Raw genomic sequence first — 21,935 nt, 5'->3', positions numbered from 1 at the left:
TGTGCATAAACAATAAAACTGCTAGGAAATGGTAGGACCAAACTTAGCGTGCATCTACACTGTAGAATTAATGTCATTTGTCACCATTTTCAATGGCTCAATGCTATAGAGTCCTGGGAGCTGTAATTTTGCAAGGTCTTTGGCCTTCTCGGCCAAAAGGGGCTGGTGCCGCATCACACTACATCTCCCAGGATTCCATAGCATTGAGCCATGGCAGGTAAAGTGCTGTCAGACTGCATTAATTCAACCGTGTTGATGCACCCACAGAGTGGTCACGACAACCATATACAGTAATTTTGTGAGCGATAAAGGAAAGATGCTAAAAGGGACTGAAAAAATATCTTTGGAAGTAAAGAAGAAACAAAGGGAGGATGGATATAGTGGCTACTGGAAGAAGTTGGTATTTAGTTGGAAATATTGTTTTTAAAAATGAACCCAAAGGATAAGAAAGGTAGAAACAAGTGTGTTCATTCATGCCTGAATGACCTCTAGGTTGGATGTAATAAGTTTATCCTTGAAGACAGCACTTCAAATATCAGTTGAGAAGCTTCTTCAAGTACAGCCTCATTAAGATTGGAATCACACATTTACTGGCTGAAGGTGAAAGCGTTTCTTTTCAAATAGGCTTCACTATTAATTTCAGTAGGTAGGTTGTAGCTGACACAGGTTTGTTTCAAGAGCAAACAAGATGGCAAACTGCATTAATTCTGTGGAAGTCATTTCTTGGTAACTAGGGCTGCATCAACAATGTAGACTCAATACAGTTTGACACCACTTTAACTATGATGGCAACAACACTATGGAATCATGGAAGTTGTAGTTTAATGAGGCATCCGCACTCTTTGGCTGAGAAGGCTAAAAACCTTGTAAAATACTCCCATGATTAGGTTGCTGTGGGTTTTCCGGGCTGTATGGCCATGTTCCGGAAGCATTCTCTCCTCTGAGGATGCCTACCATAGATGTGGGTGAAACGTCAGGAGAGAATGCTTCTGGAACATGGCCATACAGCCCGGAAAACTCACAGCAACCCTGTGATTCCGACCATGAAAGCCTTCGACAACACTCCCATGATTGCATAGCATTGACCCATGACAGCTAAAGAGGTGTCAAACTGCATTCATTCTACAGTGTAGATGCACTCTAAGATATAGGTCTCTGGCTGCCTTTTTTTGCGGACTGATCAAGTCCTCATACCCATAAGATTCCCACCCACCATACAGTGATGGATCTCCTGACCTGGAATATTTCAGAGGAAGCTGCCACATTGTGATGTTTCTATTTGATGCACAGTAACTATTGAGGCAGCAAGAACCAAGAACCAGGAGGCTCAAGTGAAAGGCTGAATGTCAGGTGTTGATAAAAGAACTATCTTTTGTTATTATTGCTGCAGGCCATGACCTGCTGGGAGGAAAAGATTAAGCAAAAAAAGGAGATTCCACTGAAAACTGTTGGACTGAAAGCCAAACTGAAACCACACAAGATGGCACCGTTAGTGGGCATACCTAAAAGAAATCGGTATCGTTTAACTTCTGTGGTTATAGTGAAAACCTTAGAGTTAATGGTACTGGCAAGGTTGTTTTTCATATGCAGTTCCAGGAGGCATAAGGCTTTGCAGAGGACTGCACATGAAGACCTGCACACGTGGGTAACAAGGTTGTAGGGCAACCTAGTTCTGGAGGTGTTCCATTTTATCAACTCACAGACTAAACAGCTTCAGTGTCTTGGGAGGCTGATGCACATTCATAGCTTGTATCATTTGCTTCTGTTGCAAAAATTACAAAAAGGTAATGTGTATGAAATATTCAGAATGCTCAAAAGCAACAAATGTGTGTTGACTAATACATGTGCAATTCTAGTGCCAAATGAAATGTAAATTCATTACATTTATTAAGTAAACATTCTGCTGTTTGATCAGAATAAAATCATTGTATGACTAAGGACACAGAGCCCTGTATGGCTTTACAGAAACAATGGTTGTTGTTGTTGTTTTTTAGCATTTGCACATATAGACGACATACAGTACAACCACCATATCTGCAGGCAATATATTCCAAGATACTCCCCCCCCCCAATGGATACCTGACATTATGGATAGTAGCTATTCTTGGACTGGAAGAATACCAAAGAGGACATAAAGTACTGTGGTTCTCAACCTGTGGGTCCCCAGATGTTTTGGCCTTCAACTCCCAGAAATCCTAACATCTGGTACACTGGCTGGGATTTATGGGAGTTGTAGGCCAAAACACCTGGGGACCCACAGGTTAAGAACCACTCACCTAGAGACAAATACTGCAGCAGATAACTTTTTCTGGCTTGTGGGTAAATAAAACCATGGATACCGAATCCTCAGATAAGTGGCTTGTACTGTATTTTATCCTCCAGTACAAGCACTTGCCAATTGAGTTAATGTTTCCTTTGTCTTCGGTAAACACAATTTTATTGTAAACAACACAATTTCTTTATTATAATTCAGAGTAACTTCCAGTGCATTTTGGTATTTGTTTACTTGGGAGTAAGTTCCACTAAGTTGGTTTGGGCTTATTCTCAAATTACTAACTAAGGAGTACAGCTTCCCTTTCGCTTGCATGAGTTAGGCTTAGATGTATCCGTTCAGAATGCCCATCTTTCTAAGAACACTTATTTTCAGACATGAAGAATGAGTTTACAGATAAAGTAGCTCAAATGCATCTTGGGCTGTCAGAATGAAGTATGGTTGTTTCCTAAAGTCAGCACTTGTGCTAATGGCAGAACTTTAGCAAGGCTTTCATAGTTGCCATTTGGGACAATTTGCTGAGGTCTGAATGTAACAAGAGCTTAAATGTCTCTCTCTCTCTCTCTCTTCCTTTAATCCTAAATAATAATCCTCAAGATACATTCAACTGAGCTTTCAAATATATAAATTTATTAAACAGTAAAGTGGAATTAGGGGGCATTAAAACTGAGGTATATGCTAGTTTTAATGATTTGGAATTATACATGTAAAGCATATGAAGAGGAAAGGGTTAACATATTCCAGAGTTATGCATGCAAATACTGTAAACATCGGAGGCAGAAAAGTGTTAGCATAGCCAACTTGCATGTGGTTTTTTTTTCAGTTTTGTCAGTTTCTGGACAGAAGTATTGCCTCTGTACATATATGGGGAGTCTCATGTGATGCAAAGGAGGACACACTTTGCATATTCAGTTATCCATACTCATACCTCCTCTGAGAAGACGTAAGTAGATGCAAGACGAATTGTGCAGAATGACCAAATACAAAAGGGTACAAGGCTCCGGTATCATTAAGAGTTGTATAAAAGAAAGAATTTCCTCATGTATAATAATAATGATGGAGGAACCTAGTTTACTTTTGCATCTAGCCACCTAGGATTTATTACATTTTCTCTTGGAGGAAATGAAAGAGATGGTCATAAGATGACCTGCTAGACAGACGACTTGTAATATTATACCGAGCACTAAAATGGTATAATGAATTCTATTATTTAGACTACAGATATTAGGAAGCCACAGTGAACTGAATAAGACTTACTCCTAAATAAATATTTTTGGATTTTCACTGGAATCATTCAAGCCAATTCTGTCACATTCTTCTTAATCAGACAAACCTTGACTCTACTCAAATTAAAAACATAATCCTCTTCAATTCCAATATTTCATTAATTTCCTATACTATCAAGAATTTTTATTTCTTGTTACCGATTGCTCATTGTCATTTTCAGAGCTTAAAAAGGTTACGTTAAGGGCTATAACCCCCAGAAGCCCTTTACCAATATAGTCAGTATCTGATCTGGATGGGAACTTCGTAAGTATCATTAGATAGGGCCAATATTATAGCCAGAAATAAGAGAGTAATACAACAGACCACTGGATTCTGATTTCTTTTGCTTCTTTCCAAGCAAAGAGTCAGCAATTAGGCAGTTGGTGAGGCTCTATGGATTCTTTGAAGAATACCTACGGTACACCTTTAAGATGAGTGACAGTGAATGAACACAGGTGCTTTTAGATGGCTAGATATAATTTTTTGTTTCAGATTAAGGTTATATTTGGCCATTTTTCTAGGCCAGGATTGATGGAAGCACTTGGGTTTTTCCCAGAACATGTTGAGAAATCCTCTAGTACCATCTGATCACTTCAGATGATAAATCTTTAGGAAGAGGAACTTTGAGCCATGGACTGGAGAAGGATAAACTCATTCCTGATAAAGCAGTGGTTCTCAACCTGGGGTCCCCAGATGTTTTTGGCCTACAACTACCAAAAATCCCAGCCAATTTACCAGCTGTTAGGATTTCTGGGAGTTGAAGGCCAAAAACATTTGGAACCCCAGGTTGAGAACTACTGCGATAAAGGAACATCATGGAAAGTGTTAAGTCATAGGTTGAGATGTTGAGCATTCTCCTTTGCTGAACTGATAAATCTAATAGTATGATGGAATTTCCTTCTCTGAAGGATTGTAAACAGAGGCTGAATGGCTATCTGTCATGAGTGTATTGATTATGTGTTCCTGCATGGAAGGGGCTTGGATTGGGTGTCTCTTGCAACTCTGTGGGTGCATCTACATTGCAGAAGTGGTGCAGTTTGACACCACTTTAACTGCCATGGCTCAGTGCTGTGCAATTAGGGATGCTGTAATTTTCAAAGTCTTTAGCCCAATGGTTTCCAACCTTTGGGCCACCAGGTGTTTTGGACTTCAACTCCCAGAAATCCCAACCAGCTTACCAGCTGTTATGAACTGTGGGAGCTGAAGTCCAAAACATCTGGAGGCTCAAAGGTTGAGAACCACTGCTTTAGTGTCTCTGCCCAGGAGTGCTGGTGCTTCACCAAACGACAAATCCCATTATTTTATAGCATTGAGGCATGGCAGTTAAAGAGATGTCAAACTGCATCAATTCCTCAGTACAGAGGAATGCTTCTGAGTCACAAGCATTTATGCTTACTGAGGAAAGAAAACAAAGCTTTAGTATGTTCCACCTTCAGTAAGATTTTAAACATTGTAAATTATCTATGTATCTTAAATCTTGCTACTATGAATACAAATATATTTATATTTTTAAAATTTACTGTGTTGTGTGTTTTAAGTTAAGAGAAAGCTATGCTTTTTAAGACACCTCTAAAATGTTATCTGTTTTGAAACAGGTCAGCATTTTTAGTTAGTCAAGTAAACCTTGTTCACCTGGCATGCCAGCTTCCACTGCTTTATGGATATGGATAAAAGGATCTTCCTCCTAGCCGACTGGCTGGTCCAAGTCCTGCTATTGGCAACAGAGGAGCCTCCGGTGGCCTAGGGGATAAAAGCCTTGTGACTTGAAGGTTGGGTTGCTGACCTGAAGGCTGCCAGGTTCGAATCCCACCCGGGTAGAGCGCAGATGAGCTCCCTCTATCAGCTCCAGCTCCATGCGGGGACATGAGAGAAACCTCCCACAAGGATGGTAAAACATCAAAACATCCAGGCGTCCCCTGGGCAATGTCCTTGCAGACGGCCAATTCTCTCACTCCAGAAGCAACTCCAGTTGCTCCTGACATGAAAAAAAAAAAACTGGCAACAGAGTAGTAAAATACTGTCCCTTATAAAAATAGCAAAAACAAGGTTTGCCTTTTGAATTTTTAAATAAAATGTTTTCAATGAGTGGATAACTGAATTTATGAAGAATCTGTGGATACAAAAGGTCAATTGTACTCAAGGGAATGTGGCATATATTGCAGCTTCAATACGTTTTGTGGTGGCTCTGGCAGACCAAATTACTTGCTTCATGTGTAAGAGGGGAGCTGGGTTTGGGGGCATTCTCTGCTTCTGATACTAGAGTAGCATGCTCAGATAACAGAATGGGCACCAATGCTGTGTGAGGTGCGAAACTGCTAGCAAATTCCACATGGGTTGGAAGAGAGAATCAACCAGCAGCTGAACTGCTAGATCAGTGCTCCATTATTGCGTTCCTTCAGGTCATTTCTGAGTTATAAACCTAAGGTGAGCCTATTACAAAGTTTTCTTGGCAAGATTTGTTCAGGGGGTGGGTTAACTTCTGAGGCTGAGGGAGTGTGACTTGCCCAACCACCACCCAGTGGGTGAGTGAGGATTCAAGCTCTAGTCACCAGAGCCTTAATCCAACCCTTAGGCCACTACACTATACTGGCCAATGCCATCAGGAAAATACTCTAGGTAAACATGATGAGCATTTACAACTTGTCCTTGGCTACATATAGTCCCATCTTTCCTTCTGTTCCTAAGATATTCTTGTAACATTTCTGTGGCTTTCCAAGGTAATATGCAACCACCGCTGACCTAGAGGAATGGGATCCCATAACCCCCCGCAGTTGCCTACCCATGACCTGTGGTATTTTCATTAGGTATTAAAAATATGTCATTGGCACCCTTTTGTGAATTGCAATGGTGTAAATCTGCATTAGGAAATGACAACTGACTTTTTGGAGCATTGTTGAGGACAACATTCTAATCTGACTATGCAATGACCACAATCCTGGCCCAACAAACACCATACAAACTCATAACCTCCTGCCTCCATCCCATGCAGCTATTTCCACATTGTTGGAAAATGGATAACTCAATGGGGGTACATCCAGTTATTTTCTTATAGATAACTATGCTGCTACAGATATCTGCAGAGACCCCCTGAGAGCTTCCAGAAATCTCTACAGAGACCTGTCATCCAGCGACAAACAAATAGCCAGATGCATCTTCATGAATTCCCCTTCCCCACTTTCTAACAAAATGGGAATGGCTGGATTGGGCAGGCTGCATTGCTTATAATGTAGGTGGGGTAGCATCAGGTGATATATGTGAAACACTTATAGTATCACAATACATGCTCTCAGACAATATTTTCAATGGGCATTTTTATTATAGCTAATATTTTTGTAGCAGCAGTCAAGTACTTCTCCTTTTTCCTCACAAAGGCTAAAAAACCCCAACAAACCAGTAATATTAGTTTCCTCGGATTTGTTCTCGACAATGTGTCAGGTAGTTCCCTATTAGAAGTTTTTATACAGGGTCACCATGAAATTGAAAGAAATCCATTGTGGCATTTCAGATGCGTGAAATTGGTTATTTGTTTTTCCACATTACTCAGTTCCTTAAAAGCACACTTATTGTTCCATTATAATTTGATCCTAAGTGGTTAAACACGTTTACTGCCACTATTTCCCACCTTTCTCAACAGTCGAGTGCTCTCGAGTTGAAGGCAATGGTGTGCAGTACAGCAATATCTGTAGATATGCACACCCCGCCTAAGCAAGACATTTAATGTTGAATATTGAATGAAACGTATTGGATAGATCGTATTTACTTAACATTGCCTACTAAAATTGTTACTTTTATTATGTGCACATAAATGCTAACCAAGGCATGTTCCTTTTCGTGGTGCCTATGGAAAACCTGATTGTTATGTGATATGAAGTGCACACAGTCAACTATATAGAAGAGTTTGTGTACCTAAACTCTGTTGTGCATTCTTGGTTCTATAGCAAAGGGGAATATTATGTCTGTCTCCAGATGTTGTTGAAGTCACACCAGAGGCCAGTTTTGTCCTTGCCTCTATCTTCACTGGCACCACCACACATCCCATCAGTTCTGGTCACATATTTGGGACATTTTTTAATCTTTAGAAAGCCTGTTGGCTAAAAAATTGAAGGGAACAAAGCAACTGTTTTTGCAAGCAACTGTTTTTGAGATATTTTCAGATAAAAAGTGCCTGAAAAAATTATCATCTTCCAGAGAGCCTGCCAGAAACCATCAGATGACTTAAGGCAAACTTCCAGCCGGGCTCCGTAGAGGAAGCGCCCTGGCAGCGTGCAAGGACGCTTCCCTGGGAACACAGGAGGCTTCCTGTGATCCATAGAGGAGAATGGGGGAAAGCGGGGCAGTGACACTTCCTCTACCCCCACCCCATTCCCTGTGGGATGGTGTAAGGGATGCAGCGGGTGATGCAGGGCATGGGGTAATAGTTTCCCCCCACTGTCCCACGGATTTGGACCTCAATGTGATGAGATCCTTAAATTAGCATAAACTAAACTGAATAAGACTGGGATTTGCACTACATAGGTAAAGGTAAAGGTTTTTCCCTGACATTAAGTCTAGTCGTATTCAAATCTGGGGATTGATGCTCATCTCCATTTCTAAGCCAAAGAAAACACCTCCAAGGTCATGTGGCCAGCATGACTACATGGAGCACCATTACCTTCCTGCCGAAGCGGTACCTATTGATCTACTCACATTTGCATGTTTTCGAACTGCTAGATTGGCAGAAGCTGCGGCTAACAGCAGGAGCTCACCCCACTCCCCAGATTTGAACCGCCGACCTTTTGGTCAGCAAGTTCAGCAGCTCAGCAATTTTACCTGCTATGCCACCAGGGGCTCCCTTTGTATTACATAGCCATCTACATTTGTTATGATGGGAGTTATGGAAAGATGAATGCATATTAACGAAAACATGAAATGGCAGATTCTTGCAATAGTGAGACAGATCTCAGAATTGTGCAGTTCTTTTGGTTAAAAAAATAATTTAAAAGGGGGTATGCACAAGGAAGGAGAAAGTACAGTAGAGTCTCACTTATCCAAGCTAAACGGGCCGGCAGAAGCTTGGATAAGCGAATATCTTGGATAATAAGGAGGGATTAAGGAAAAGCCTATTAAACATCAAATTAGGTTATAATTTTACAAATTAAGCACCAAAACATCATGTTATACAACAAATTTGACAAAAAAGTAGTTCAATACGCAGTAATGTTATGTTGTAATTACCGTATTTACGAATTTAGCACCAAAATATCACAATACAGTAGAGTCTCACTTATCCAACATAAACGGGCCGGCAAAATGTTGGATAAGCGAATATGTTGGATAATAAGGAGGTATTAAGGAAAAAACTATTAAACATCAAATTAGGTTATGATTTTACAAATTAAGCACCAAAACATCATGTTTAACAACAAATTTGACAGAAAAAGTAGTTCAATATGCAGTAATGCTATGTAGTAATTACTGTATTTACGAATTTAGCAACAAAATATCATGATGTATTGAAAACATTGACTACAAAAATGCGTTGGATAATCCAGAATGTTGGATAAGCGAATCTTGGATAAGTGAGATTCTACTGTACAAGTAAAGAGGAGAGATTTGTGAGGTGTTGCGGTAAGCAGATAGCATGATCTGTGTTAACAGAAAAGTAAATTCCTGGAACTTTATTGTTACTTGGCAATAGGTTGCTGTTATCCAGTTGACCCCCACCCCCACCCCCCGTTGCTGTGGGACAGTTCTTTCCTTCAGCGGAAGTTTTGTCAAAGGAAAAGAAAAATATCAACCTGTTGTTGAAGGCTTTCATGGCCAAAATATCTGGTGTACCTCACAACCTCTTAGGATGCCTGCCACAGATGTGGGCAAAACATCAGAAGAGAATGCTTCTGGAACATGGGCATACAGCCCAGAAAACTCATAGCAACCCAAAAATTCAACCAGAAGGCTGAAGGATCCTTGGAATAGCATTTGGGAGGAACTGCCTAAAGACATCTTCATCTTGCTCAGTAACAGAAGAGCCTTCAACCAGCAGCAGAGGGACACACATAATTGGCTGCAATCCAATATTTACCTCTAAACCTTTACACTTTCTGACCTATTGCTTTCACATCTTTATTGAGATATGCTTAAGAGTACATTATGAATGCTTTGGAAACCAGGGTATCTCCCACATGCATCATCTGCCTTTAAATCTGTGGCTTCCTGTCCACTCACCTTATTATTCTGGGTTCTGTATTTCTTGGTTAGTCAATCTGCTTGTTCTTTCCTCCCTTCCTCTTGGCATCACACTTGTTAAATTTGGAAAGGATAACACCAGAAGTGCTACAAATACTAAGCGTGTGCTTTGTGCAAGCAACACACACCCACGAAACCAAGTTTGCAAAGAGTTGCTTTACACTTAATTTTTTTTAATTGGATGTGAAAACTCATGTGGCATGCACCTGTGATATGTGTATGCTTTTTTAAATGAAGAAGCTTATAAAAATCTATATTAACAGGCACAAGATATTGTTTGAAGGATCTAGATTTGAAGATGGTCAATTCCTCCGTACACAGCAAATATCCTGCAACTGATTTTTCATAAACTAGGACCCCTTCTACACTGCCATATAATTCAGGTTATCAAAGCAGAAAATCCACATTATCTGCTTTGAACTGGATTATATGAGTCTACACTGCCATATAATCCAGTTCAAAGCAGATGATCTGGATTTTACATGGCAGTGTAGAAAGGGCCTAGTTGTACTAGCTTTATGTATACCAGCCTAAGGCTGAAGTTTAAGCCTGGAGAAATATAACAATCTAATATTATCTTTTTCTCAGTGGTGTCTCACTGCACACATTTTAAGTTAATGTGAACTAGATTCATACCCTTAACTGTGACATCTGGTAATTCAGTTGCCTGATTCCAGTTACTGATAATTGCACTTAATTTAAGAACAGGGAAGAAATCATATGGCTTATTGTATATAATATTTACTTAGAAATAAAATTCTCTGTTCTCAAAGGGGTTAATTCCATTTTAATAGAATTTCATCTGTGAAGTTACAACAAAACAAATATGTGCAGAAAAGAATTTTAATTTAAACTTAGCATTCTGTTCCCGGGAGCTGCCAGTGGCGCAGCGGATCAAACCGCTGAGTTGCTGAACTTGTTGACCGAAAGGTCGGCGCTTCGAATCCAGGAAGCGGGATGAGCTCCTGCTATTAGCCCCAGTTTCTGTCAACCTATCAGTTCGAAAACATGCAAATGTGGGTAGATCAATAGGTACTACTCCAGCAGGAAGGTAACAGCGATCCATGCAGTCATGCCGGCCACAAGACCTATGGACAACACTGGCTCTTGGCTTAGAAATGGAGATGAGCACCAACCCCCAGAGTCGGACGCCACTAGACTTAATGTCAGAGGAAAGCGTTTACCTTTTTCTGTTCCCCATCCCACCTTGTTGTTGTTGTTGTGTACCTTCAAGTAATTTCTCACTTAAGATGAACCTATCATGCATTTTCTCGAGCTGAGAGTGTGTGACTCACCCAAGGCCACCCAATGGGTTTCCATGGTCAAGCGAGAAATCGAACCCTGGCCTCCAGAGCCTTAATCCAAGGTTTAACCACCTGCTGGCTGTCTCCCATCTACCCGCCCCAACTAGAGAGGCAACATTATAACTGGTAAAAAGCAAATAGCAAAAAAGCATTGATGACCTGCATTATTTAGATGATATGTGTCTATGGGAATGAAGATAAACTAAGAAGTCAAGTGATAGTGACAGGAGGAGCTGTCTCACACACTCCAAACCTGGGAAGTGTGGGGCAAACTGCATGATGGAAAAATGAGCAGCTTGTCAGGAGACAGAAAGAGGGAAAGGCATAGCCTTAGAGAAACAGTTGAAGCATGGCTTTTTGTCTCCCTAGAGAACTGATGGCAGAGCAGTGGATGTTAGCAGCCTGCTGAAGCATTTGAGCTCTGCCTCTGTTTATTCCCAACCTGAACATCTGTAAATAAACACAAACATTGCACAACATCAATAAGCCTTGCCCAGTTTTTCTTCCAAAGAAGCACATACTTAAGTAAGCGCTGTGCCCCTGAAATGCCTCACCACTGGAAGAAGGAAAATGAGCATAACAGAAATGTATGAGACCTTAGCCTGACAGGAGGGATTTAAAGCATTTCTGCAGTGTCGACATGATTTTTGAAAGAGATTCTTCAACAAGAACCCATGGGAGGGAATGAGGAATATTTTTATGCTTGGTTACTTTATCCAAAATATGAATTCGATCAACTAATTTGATTATTGATGGCATTTCCATTAATTGCTCTCCGCCCGCCCCCTTTTAGCAAATTTAGCACAATTGACTTCTCCAAACTACATGGATACCATACCAAAAACAAAAACTAAGCAAAAAACCAAAACAGATAGCAAAACCTACCAACCCCATTCCAACCCCATTAAACAAAGAACCTATTTGAAGTACATCTTATTCTCCTACTCCCTTTGTTAAGAGGGCTGTAATCTGGAGGTAGGAGCCATTGGTGGCACAGTGTGTTAAACTGCTAAGCTGCTGATCTTGCTGACCGAAAGGTCGGCGGTTTGAACCCGGGAAGCAGGGTGAGCTCCCACTGTTAGCCTCAGCTTCTGCCAACCTAGCAGTTCGAAAACATGCAAAATGTGAGTAGATCAATAGGTACAGCATAGTCATGCCGACCACATGACCTTCAAGGTGTCTATGGACAACGCTGGCTCTTAGGCGATGAGCACCAATCCTCAGAGTTGAACCCAACTAGACTTAATGTCAGGGGAAGACCTTAACCTTTACCTAATCTGGAGGTAGTTGGATTTAATCTAAATCTAATTTACTTAAGGGTCTGTCCACTAGATGGCATGATTCATTAACAGTGAATATACTATAACATGAAACCCTGGAGAATAATATCATGGCCACAATCACTGTCAAAACTATAAAAAAAATCCCCATGCCTCTATAAAATATGACAAGGGAAAGTGGTACCCTCAATGAGTTGTACCAGCATACTATCGATGCACCAGCCATGACTTGCACCAGCACATACATTATGTCACTTCTAGTTCACAGGTGGGTCCATTTATTTCCCTGTTTTTCCCAGGGGCTTTGGGGGATCTTTTCATGTGACTTTAGTTTCCAAAAAAATCATTAATAGGTGAAAAACTCATTAGCACTAGCCATTTAAACAGAGACCCCTGTAGTTTTAGAGGGCACAGGATTTGAGTAAGGTTGCATGTACCTAATAAATCACACTTTGTCAACCCTTCATTTGGTTCTGTGTTATCTTGCAGGAAATGTATTCCATATTTATAGAATCTCCTGCTTTCATCCCAATTCAGTCAAGCATGTTTGTTTCCTTCCTTCCTTCCTTCCTTCCTTCCTTCCTTCCTTCCTTCCTTCCTTCCTTCCTTCCTTCCTTCCATCCATTCTTCATTAGTATATATTCTGCTTCTCACCCAGAGAGAGCTACATATAGTTTTCAGTCTTAGATATTATGCACTCAACAGGCAAAACATTGCTTTTAACTAGTGCCCATTTTGTGTGGTGTTGTGTGTGTAGGCTGGTGGTTTGAATCTGGGGAGTGGGGTGAGCTCCTGCTCTTAGCCCCAGCTTCTGTTCAAAAACATGCAAATGTGAGTAGATCAATAGGTACTGCTCTGGCAGGAAGGTAACCGCTCTCCATGTAGTCATGCCAGCCACATGACCTTGGAGGTGTCTAAGGACAATGGCGCTTCTTCGGCTTAGAAATGGAGATGAGCACCAAGCCCAAGTCAGACACGACTAAACTTAATATCAGGGGAAATCTTTACTTTTACCTTAGTGTTTTAGGCATTGGACTTTGGCTCTGGAAACCAGCATTCAAATTCCCACTCAGTCATGGAAACCCAGGAGGTGACCAGCCAACCACACTCTTTCAGCAAAATGGAAGGCAAAAGCAATCCCTCTCAGAATAAATATTGCCAAGAAAATCCTATGATGGCTTCCCTTTAGTGCAGTGGTTCCCAACCTGTGGTTTGTGGACCACCAGTGGTCTGCAATAACTAAAATATGGTCCGCAGCCTCACCGTTACTACTATGGATAATATATACACAGCACAACCAAAAATATTTTTTCCTTGGTGTCTTCATTTTTAGGCCTGTTCCTGTGTTATTTGGGATGCTAATTCAGAAAATTGCACTAGATAGACCACATCAACTCTAGATTATTAAATATGGTTTTCTGTGGATGAGCAGATGGCAACTACTGGATGGCATATGTTCTGCATCAGAAACTAGAGCGCGTGTGGTCTATCTAATGCAATTTTCTGAATCAGCACCCCAAATAACCAAACCAAATTGAAAGTTGAACAAAAACTGATTCATAATCCTTTAGGTACTAATGTTGGAGGGTGGTCCCTGGTCAAAGTAGTTCCTGGTCAAAAAAAAGTTGGGAACCACTGCTTTAGTGGAAGCACCCAACACTCCCATTGTACCCTCCCCATCCATTACTCAGCCTTGTCCTGTTGTATTTGCTGGGTACAAATTAAGCAATCTGAGCATGTTTTTCTTTCATCATAACTCTCAAGCAACTATACCTATTCTGAAAGATTGCAGTTCTCTTGCCTATGAATATCCCTAATATATGTGTCATTTGCATAGAAATTGCCAAAAAGAACCAAAAGCCATTGTGGGTGGGCAGTAAGGAGAAGTAAAACATTCCCTCTGACCTCGTTCCACACAAAATTTCAGCATTTCCCTACATTTCGTTCTGAAATCACAGGATGAATTTTCTTATCGAGTGTTGCCTCTATGTCGCTGTCATAACAAAAAGCTAGGAGGTATAAACATGAGTGTGTTTTGGAAAACTGAAAAGTGATAATTGCTCTTGCATAAAACTCACTGCATCTATACCTACGAAGACTGTCAACCTTGAATTCCACTTCAGTAGGCCAGCTATCCTTGCACAATTTAACTGGTATAGCCAAGAAATATAAAACACTACTGGCAAGTCCTAGTTTAAAAATCAATCCTTTTAGACCCATTCTTCTGAAATGTAGAAGGCATAAAATATGATGCAGTAGTTTTAATCGTGGACTGAGAGACCGGAATTCAGATCCCTGCTCAAGCATAGAAACCCACTGGGAGACCTTGGGCAAATCACATTCTCTCAGCCCAGAGGCGGTTCAACCACCAGGCCAACTAGGCATTTGCCTGTGGCGCCATCTTGTTGGGGGCGCCATCGAGGCAACTCCTGTCTCCTGCGGCCTGCCTCCGCAAGGTATTGAACTGCTTTTTCTGTTGATTTGTTGTAAAACATGATGTTTTAGTGCTTAATTTGTAAAATCTTAATGTAATTTGATGTTTAATAGGCGTTTCCTTAATCCCTCCTTATTATCAAACATGTTCGCTTATCCAACACTTATTTTTCAGTGATTGTTTTGGGGGGGGGGAGGCAAAATTCTGTTCGCCTACACTTGAAAAATACCTAGGGCCGGCTCTGTCTCAGCCTCAAGGGGAGGAATGGCAAGCCCTGCTCCAACAAATCTTGCCAATACAATCTCACAATAGGTAACTCGGAAATTACTTCAAGACATACAACAAATTATTCCCTTCCTAAAGAGATAAAATGCACTTCCGGTTTAACTAAGTATGAATTTCCAGTTAAGAGATAAAGAGGACTGAGTCATTATCACTCTTTGGATGCAACTCTTCTCCATATATCCAAAAACCTGCAGGAACAATTGCAGGCGCAGCACTGTGTTGACTCAATAATCTAGAAATGTTAACTATTCTTCCTTGTTTATTCAGGACTCTGAATTTGCCAAATGAGACACAACCATATTTTTATCACTTGTTCTCTATTTAGATGCCGGGTGCTATCATGCAAACTGTACTTGTAAACATTGAAATGTTAAGATATTGAATTACTGGGAATTTGAGGGTTGAAAGAAACCTTAATCCAAGGATATTAATACAGGCATAATTGTTTACCATATTTTGTCTCTTTCTTGCTATATCACATTATAGAAAGAGGACAGGAACATATAGTGCTTGTCATGGCCACATTGGTAGGTAATATTTCTATAATAATAGATATATAGATATACAAATCTATATGCAGTCATGCTGGCCACATGACCTTGGAGGTGTCTACGGACAACGCCGGCTCTTCGGGTTAGAAATGGAGATGAGCACTAACCCCCAGAGTCGGTCACGACTGGACTTAACATCAGGGGAAAACCTTTACCTTACCTAGATATACAAATAATAATAGATATTAGATATAATAATAGCTATTAGTAAAAGTTAAAGGTTTTCCCCTGACATTAAGTCTAGTCGTGTCCGACTCTGGGAGTTGGTGCTCATCTCCATTTCTAACCCGAAGAGCCGGCGTTGTCTGTAGACTCCTCCAAGGTCATGTGGCCAGCATGACTGCTATTAGATAAAATATTTAATATTATTATCTAATATTTTAATATTATTATAATATCTGATATTATCCTACATCTAATAGCTATTAGATATAATAATAGACATTTCTATAATAATAGCAGCAGTATTATCACAAGGTGATCCACACACACACACAGTTTTCAAGAAAATGCAAGGCTGCATTTGGAAAATGGTCACTTTTTAATTTAGGAAAGTTCACCAGGAAAATTTTGCAAGCTCTCATGATTGTGTCACCATCAAGGCCATGTCCTTCACTTTAAAGTACCAGTTGAATAAACAAATACATCTGAGGTAATTATCAGTCAATGCTATTGGTTTCTTTTCATAGTCAATGCTACTGTGCTTCCCCCCCCCCCCCCAGATTCATTCAGTTTAGATTTTATTATACTTTGCTCAAGTCTAAACTGTTCTCAGATGTTATGAAACCATCGCTGTCCTTATTACACAGAAGAAAGCTGCCATCAAAGTGTAATGCTAATATCATTGGATTTTTCTCCATAGCAACAATATTTACATTGCCTTTCCTCCATCGAGAGATTCTTTTACGTCTCCCTCAACAGCTTTATCTTCCTTGGTGACAAGGCTGAGCGACCATTATTGCCGTTTCCAGTCATTTTTCTATTGATTCCTTAATTCCATTTCTCTCCAAGATTTCCCATCCTTGAAGCTAAATAGAAAACCAAATTGGACATGACACAATAAGTGCACAATAGGACCTTGTGTGCTGGTTTTGAATACTGGATAGCAGCCAAGAAAGGTGATCTAGCTTGGGACCATGACTTGGGGAGATAAAGAAATTGACCTTTTTGCCTAATATAGCTCCAATGAGGATTGCATCAGGAATTAACCTACCACAGAGAATTATTGTGTGACATTATGAAAAATATTAATTGCCAGTAAATGTGAAACTAATTCATATTACCATGCAGCACCTGATAGGATTTTAAAAATTGGTGTAACTAAATCTAATTATCCAGTTATGTGAAAATCCCTCATTGCCGGTTCCTTATGTATTGGATAGAAATAACTTAATCCATTTTGCAAAATTAAATCTGAGCTCTGGGAATGTTTTTAATCCAAAGGATCGCTTCCTTGGGGCAGAAAACCTGCTAACAGATTGGCACTTTAAGCCTCTCGGTCAAATGTTGCTCCTCTTGATTGTACTTTCACTCTTGCCCAGTTCAGAACCAAGGGCATTCAGCTTGTAGAGTATTTGCACGCCGTTGCCTTTGGCACAGCAGAGCTCTTATGAAATACAGGATTGGTAGGCAGGGATCTGGACCGGCCAGTGGGAGGACCTGAGCAGCAGTTGAAGTTAATGAAAAACTACCACTTTGTGGACGACACACAAAACGCAGGAGCAATTACAGTTTAATTGGGGGAGGAGCCTTTATTAAAAGCGAATCCTCAGGTGAACCTTCAGAGATGAAAATCGACATTCACAGTCACATTCTGCCCAAGGAGTGGCCTGATCTAAAACAGGTAACAGCCGCATTGGATATCCACTACAAAAGCCAAAGGGAATCAATTGCACTTCTTATATTTTTCAATGTTTTCAACTGAGCTTTCTCTATGACATTTATGGGCTTTGAGAATTCCCTTCTGGACTGGATGGTGCACAGTGTGGTCTCTCTTTCACAATCACTTTCTCTGTGTGTGTGTGCATGTGTGTGCTTTTTTAAAGCTGAGCTTCCGCTCAATAAGCACAGAGACTGACCTTCATTGCAAAATACTTCAGGCAGTGTCGTGCTTTGCGTGTACCAGAGTAAATTTTCAACAATTAAATGTAATTTGAATATATTAAACAAAGACATTCTGGTGGTCACTCACTGAAATGGGTCATCTGAGTACAGTTGTTGTCTACCTTTTTGCAGAAAACAATCCTCTTTTTTGTTTTTGTTTTTTGCAATTAATGCAAAATTAATGCAAAATAATGTGTGTCAGGAAGAAAAGCTAAGTGAGGTGGTGTTCGGGGGCATGATTTTCTGTTTTTTCCACCTTCAAAATGTTTTTGTTACTCACCAAACATGGATAAAAGTCTTTCATCAGCCTCATTCAAAAATAAAAAGTGATGAGCATGTTAAGTTTTTGGACTGTGCTGCAATTCTAGACATTTTGATTCAGAAGTAAATACCACCTTCGCTTGGGTTTACTTCTAAATGGGTTAGACATTGTAGCCAAGTTACTTTGAACTATTTAATTTACCTGAATGGGAAGGAAAGACTATTAGGTTGGGTAATGGTTTGAGCATTCATGAGTGCTGTTTATACTGAATTACATTACAAAGGTTTTTGGCAGCAACCAGGAAACTGCAGGAAATGACATTTCATTTAGTTGGGGGATCTACTGCATTTTCTTAGTTCTCATTTTAAAATCTCACCATCTGGTAGATTTGAAGGGCAAAATGATAACGTCAGAAGAAAAATTCTGTTTTTTGTTTTTTTCTTTGAAATGCCTGATAAAATATGAGCCCTTGTAAATGGAGCCCTCAGCTACATATTGACTGCAGTAGTATTGTAATATACTTATCCTGTTTCCCCAAAAATAAGACCTATCCTGAAAATAAGACCTATCGTGATTTTTCAGCATTTCTGAGGATGCTTAAAATATAAGTCCTATTTCAAAAATAAGCCCTAGATATAGTTCATTTTAAAAGTCAATTTGGAAAAATAAGTCTGCCCCTGAAAACAAGCCCCAATGCATCTTTTAGAGCAAAAATTAATATAAGACCCTGTCTTATTTTGGGGAAAACGGTATATTAAGCACAAGCTAAAAGGACATTAGATTTATTGGGCTCTTTTCAGAACTGTAATTATACAAATATAACTGTAGTTTTTTATGGAGAATGATTATACTTCACATTATTTTTAACTCAAATACATTGTTGTCATGCGTCTTTGAGTTGCTTCCAGCTTATGGTGACCTTAAGGCAAATTTATCACTGGGTTTTTTGAGGCTGAGACTCACCCAAACTCTACAACTCTAGAGACAAGAGTTTGATTCTCCGCTTGGCCATGGAAACCTTGGGTGGATCACACTTTCTCAGCCCCAGAAATCCTTGTGACAGGGTCACCTCAGGGTCACCATGTCAGAAACAACTTGAAGGCACACAATAACAAAAGGGAATGGGAGTGGAGCAAGGCAACTATAAAAACAAAATGGTGCCTTGGGTCTCCTCTAAGTGGAAGGTGGAGGCGAGAGGAAGAAATCCTGTGTGATGGGTGATGAAATTCAAAGAAGACAATTCTACATCCAAGAAGACATTTTCCCACGTTCTCTGACTTTCCCCAGATCCATCAGATGAAATTCATAGACAAATCAAGGGCTTGGGTAGAGTGCAGTAGAATAAATGCAAGTTGACACCACTTAACGGCCATCGGTCAGTGCTATGGAGTTGTAATTTTACAAGGTCTTACACTAATTAATCAGCCCAGTGGTTACAGAATAGCTCTTTGGAGGTTGAGGAGCCTGAATCTAATTGTAAGTCCCAACTAGAGGTGAGACATTAAGTAAATAGAATTTACATTAAGTAGAGTGCATAAGGAGCACCCGGTGACACAGCGGATTAAACCACTGAGCTGCTGAACTTGCTGATCAAAAGTCTGGCAATTCGAATTTGGGGAGAGGAGTGAGCTCCAGCTGTTAGCCCCAGCTTCTGCCAACCTAGCAGTTCGAAAACATGCAAAAATGTGAGTAGCTCCGGCAGGAAGGTAACGGCGCTCTATGCAGACATGCTGGCCACATGACCTAGGAGGTATCTATGGACAATGCTGGCTCTTCAGCTTAGAAATGGAGATGACCACCTACCCACAGAGTCGGACATGACTAAATTTAATGTCAGGGGAAAACCTTTACCTTTACCTAAGGTATATAAGGTTTATTGACAGAACCAATAAAAAAACACTGTTAGTGGGCCAATTCGGAGCAGGATGCTGTCCCTTCTATTTCATATACTGAAAGTGACCAGGCTGACAGTTGAATCTTACTTCAATACAAGTAGTGCACTGGCCCCCTTGACTGCCCCAAGGGGATGTGGACCAGTTTGTATGGCATGAATAGTTGTGTCGTTAGCACTTTGCTAGTGATCCTGAAGAAAGAAAATCAGAAACTAAGTGCCAGTGATCCTGAAGAGGGAAAATCAGAAACTAACCGTAAGGCCTAAATTAATTAAATTCATAGAAGAAACAATATTTTGTCCAGTAAATGGTATGACTGTTTAAATTTCTAAGATTACATTGCAAATTACCTCTAAACAAGGCCTTGAGTCTGAAATGTAGATATTTTTTTAACCAATAAATTTTCCATTAATTGAACAGCTTGAAACATGCCTCTGGATTCTTATGCACATTTTATTGAGTGCTTCCCAGTTTGAAGGAAACATGTTTCACAAAGTCAGAATAAGTTATTAAGTTCCTAGTAATTTCAGTTTAAGTTAAACATGTACAAAGCATCCTGAGCCATATCTGAAACATCTTGACATGTTTAGCTGATGAGATAACAGCCAGAACACTAGAAAAAGATACACAAAAGAAATGTGACATGTGTACTATAGTTTGGAAATAGTGCTTACTCTTTATTGGTGAATACGTCATGAACTTTTTGTTGCCCTGTTGCTGCCACTGCACATTTTTGTAAGAATCCTATATAAAGTTTATGTAATTGCTTGTTCTGTGTGCAACCTTGGTCTTCTAGCCAGGGTCCACCTGGCAACATGTTCTGAAATAAACGGCAGAGTTCATTCTGCTATCAAGCTATCAAGCTCAATTCTTAAACCCTTAAGGGTAAAAAATGCAATAATTACTTCACTCCATATCCTTCAACATTTGCTACCTAAGCTATTCCTAATTATGGGATAAGCTCAGACATAGGATCATATCACACGAAACAGATTGATCACAATTACTGTAGGATAACAGCAGGAGTCAGATTGCAATTATAATGGGATAATAGTGGGACTTATCTCATGATATTATTATTATTGACACAACGACATTGTATGACACAGCAAACAAGATAGATATGCTGGATTTCATATCACAAAATCACAAGTCGAACACTTCCCAAGCGTTTAGGACTGTGTGATGTATTTTCGGATGATGCGCACAGATCCCAGTAGGGTAGCCTTTTGCAGCTGGCAGATCATTATTTTGTCAACCAAGAAAGCCCTTTCTCTCTTTCCCACCAACCGAGTTTGAGATGGAGGTGGGACTGAGAGAAGAGCCTTTCCTGAACATCTCAGGGCAGGTTCGTAGAAGGGGATTCAGTGGGCCAAACAGCCTGGACCTGAACTGTCTAGGGCTTTAAAGGTCATAGCCAGCACTTTAATTTGTGCCTGGAAACAGACTGGCAGAGAATGGATCTGCTGAAACAGGATGGTTGTCTGCTCCCCGTAGCCAGCCCCAGTGAGCACCTGGCTGCACCTCTTTGGACCAGCTGAAGTTTCCTAGCACTCTTCAGAAGCAGCCCCATGTAAAGTAGGCTACAGTAATCCAGACGAGATGTAACTAAAGCATGTACCACCATGGCCAGATCTGGCTTCCCAAGGAATGGGCGTAGTTGGCACATAAGTTTTAATTGTGCACAGGCCCTCCTGGCCACCGCCGATACCTGGACCTCTAGGTTCAGTGCTGAGTCCAGGAGGACCTCCAAACTGTGGACTGTGTCTTCAGAGAGAATGTGACCCCATCCAACACAGGCTGGACCCCTATTACCTGCTCTGCCTTCCAGCTGACCGGGAGTACCTTTGTCTTGTCTGAATTTTTCAATTTGTTTGCCCTCATCCAGTCTACTACTGATGGCAAGCACTGGTTTAGGGTCAGGACAGTTTCCTTGGCATCTGGTGGAAAGAAGTAGTAGAGTTGGGTGTCATACGCATACAGGTGACACTGTATTGTTTCTCTTGTTTTTCTCCTAGTGGGAGTCCTCCGGAGGTCATTAGTAAATTATTTGTCTTTATA

General features: G+C 40.4%; 1 protein-coding gene across 2 annotated transcripts in view; it reads left to right on the top strand.

The window, feature by feature from the left end:
• The window catches only part of acmsd (aminocarboxymuconate semialdehyde decarboxylase), a 63,571-nt gene that overhangs the window by 9,439 nt on the left and 32,197 nt on the right, over positions 1-21,935 (top strand). The window contains exon 1 of one of the 2 annotated variants that reach the window (XM_062967026.1): positions 17,303-17,460. The exons of the other annotated variant lie outside the window; for it this stretch is intronic. Coding sequence (XP_062823096.1) covers positions 17,404-17,460 — 57 coding nt within the window. The 5' untranslated portion in view covers positions 17,303-17,403. Of the gene's footprint in view, positions 1-17,302; positions 17,461-21,935 lie in introns of those variants that run through there. 2 annotated transcript variants of the gene reach the window in all.

Source organism: Anolis carolinensis, chromosome 1 (genome assembly GCF_035594765.1).
Source record: "Anolis carolinensis isolate JA03-04 chromosome 1, rAnoCar3.1.pri, whole genome shotgun sequence".
In the NCBI taxonomy this organism is placed as follows: domain Eukaryota; kingdom Metazoa; phylum Chordata; class Lepidosauria; order Squamata; family Dactyloidae; genus Anolis; species Anolis carolinensis.
This window is presented reverse-complemented; position numbering and strand designations above follow the sequence as displayed.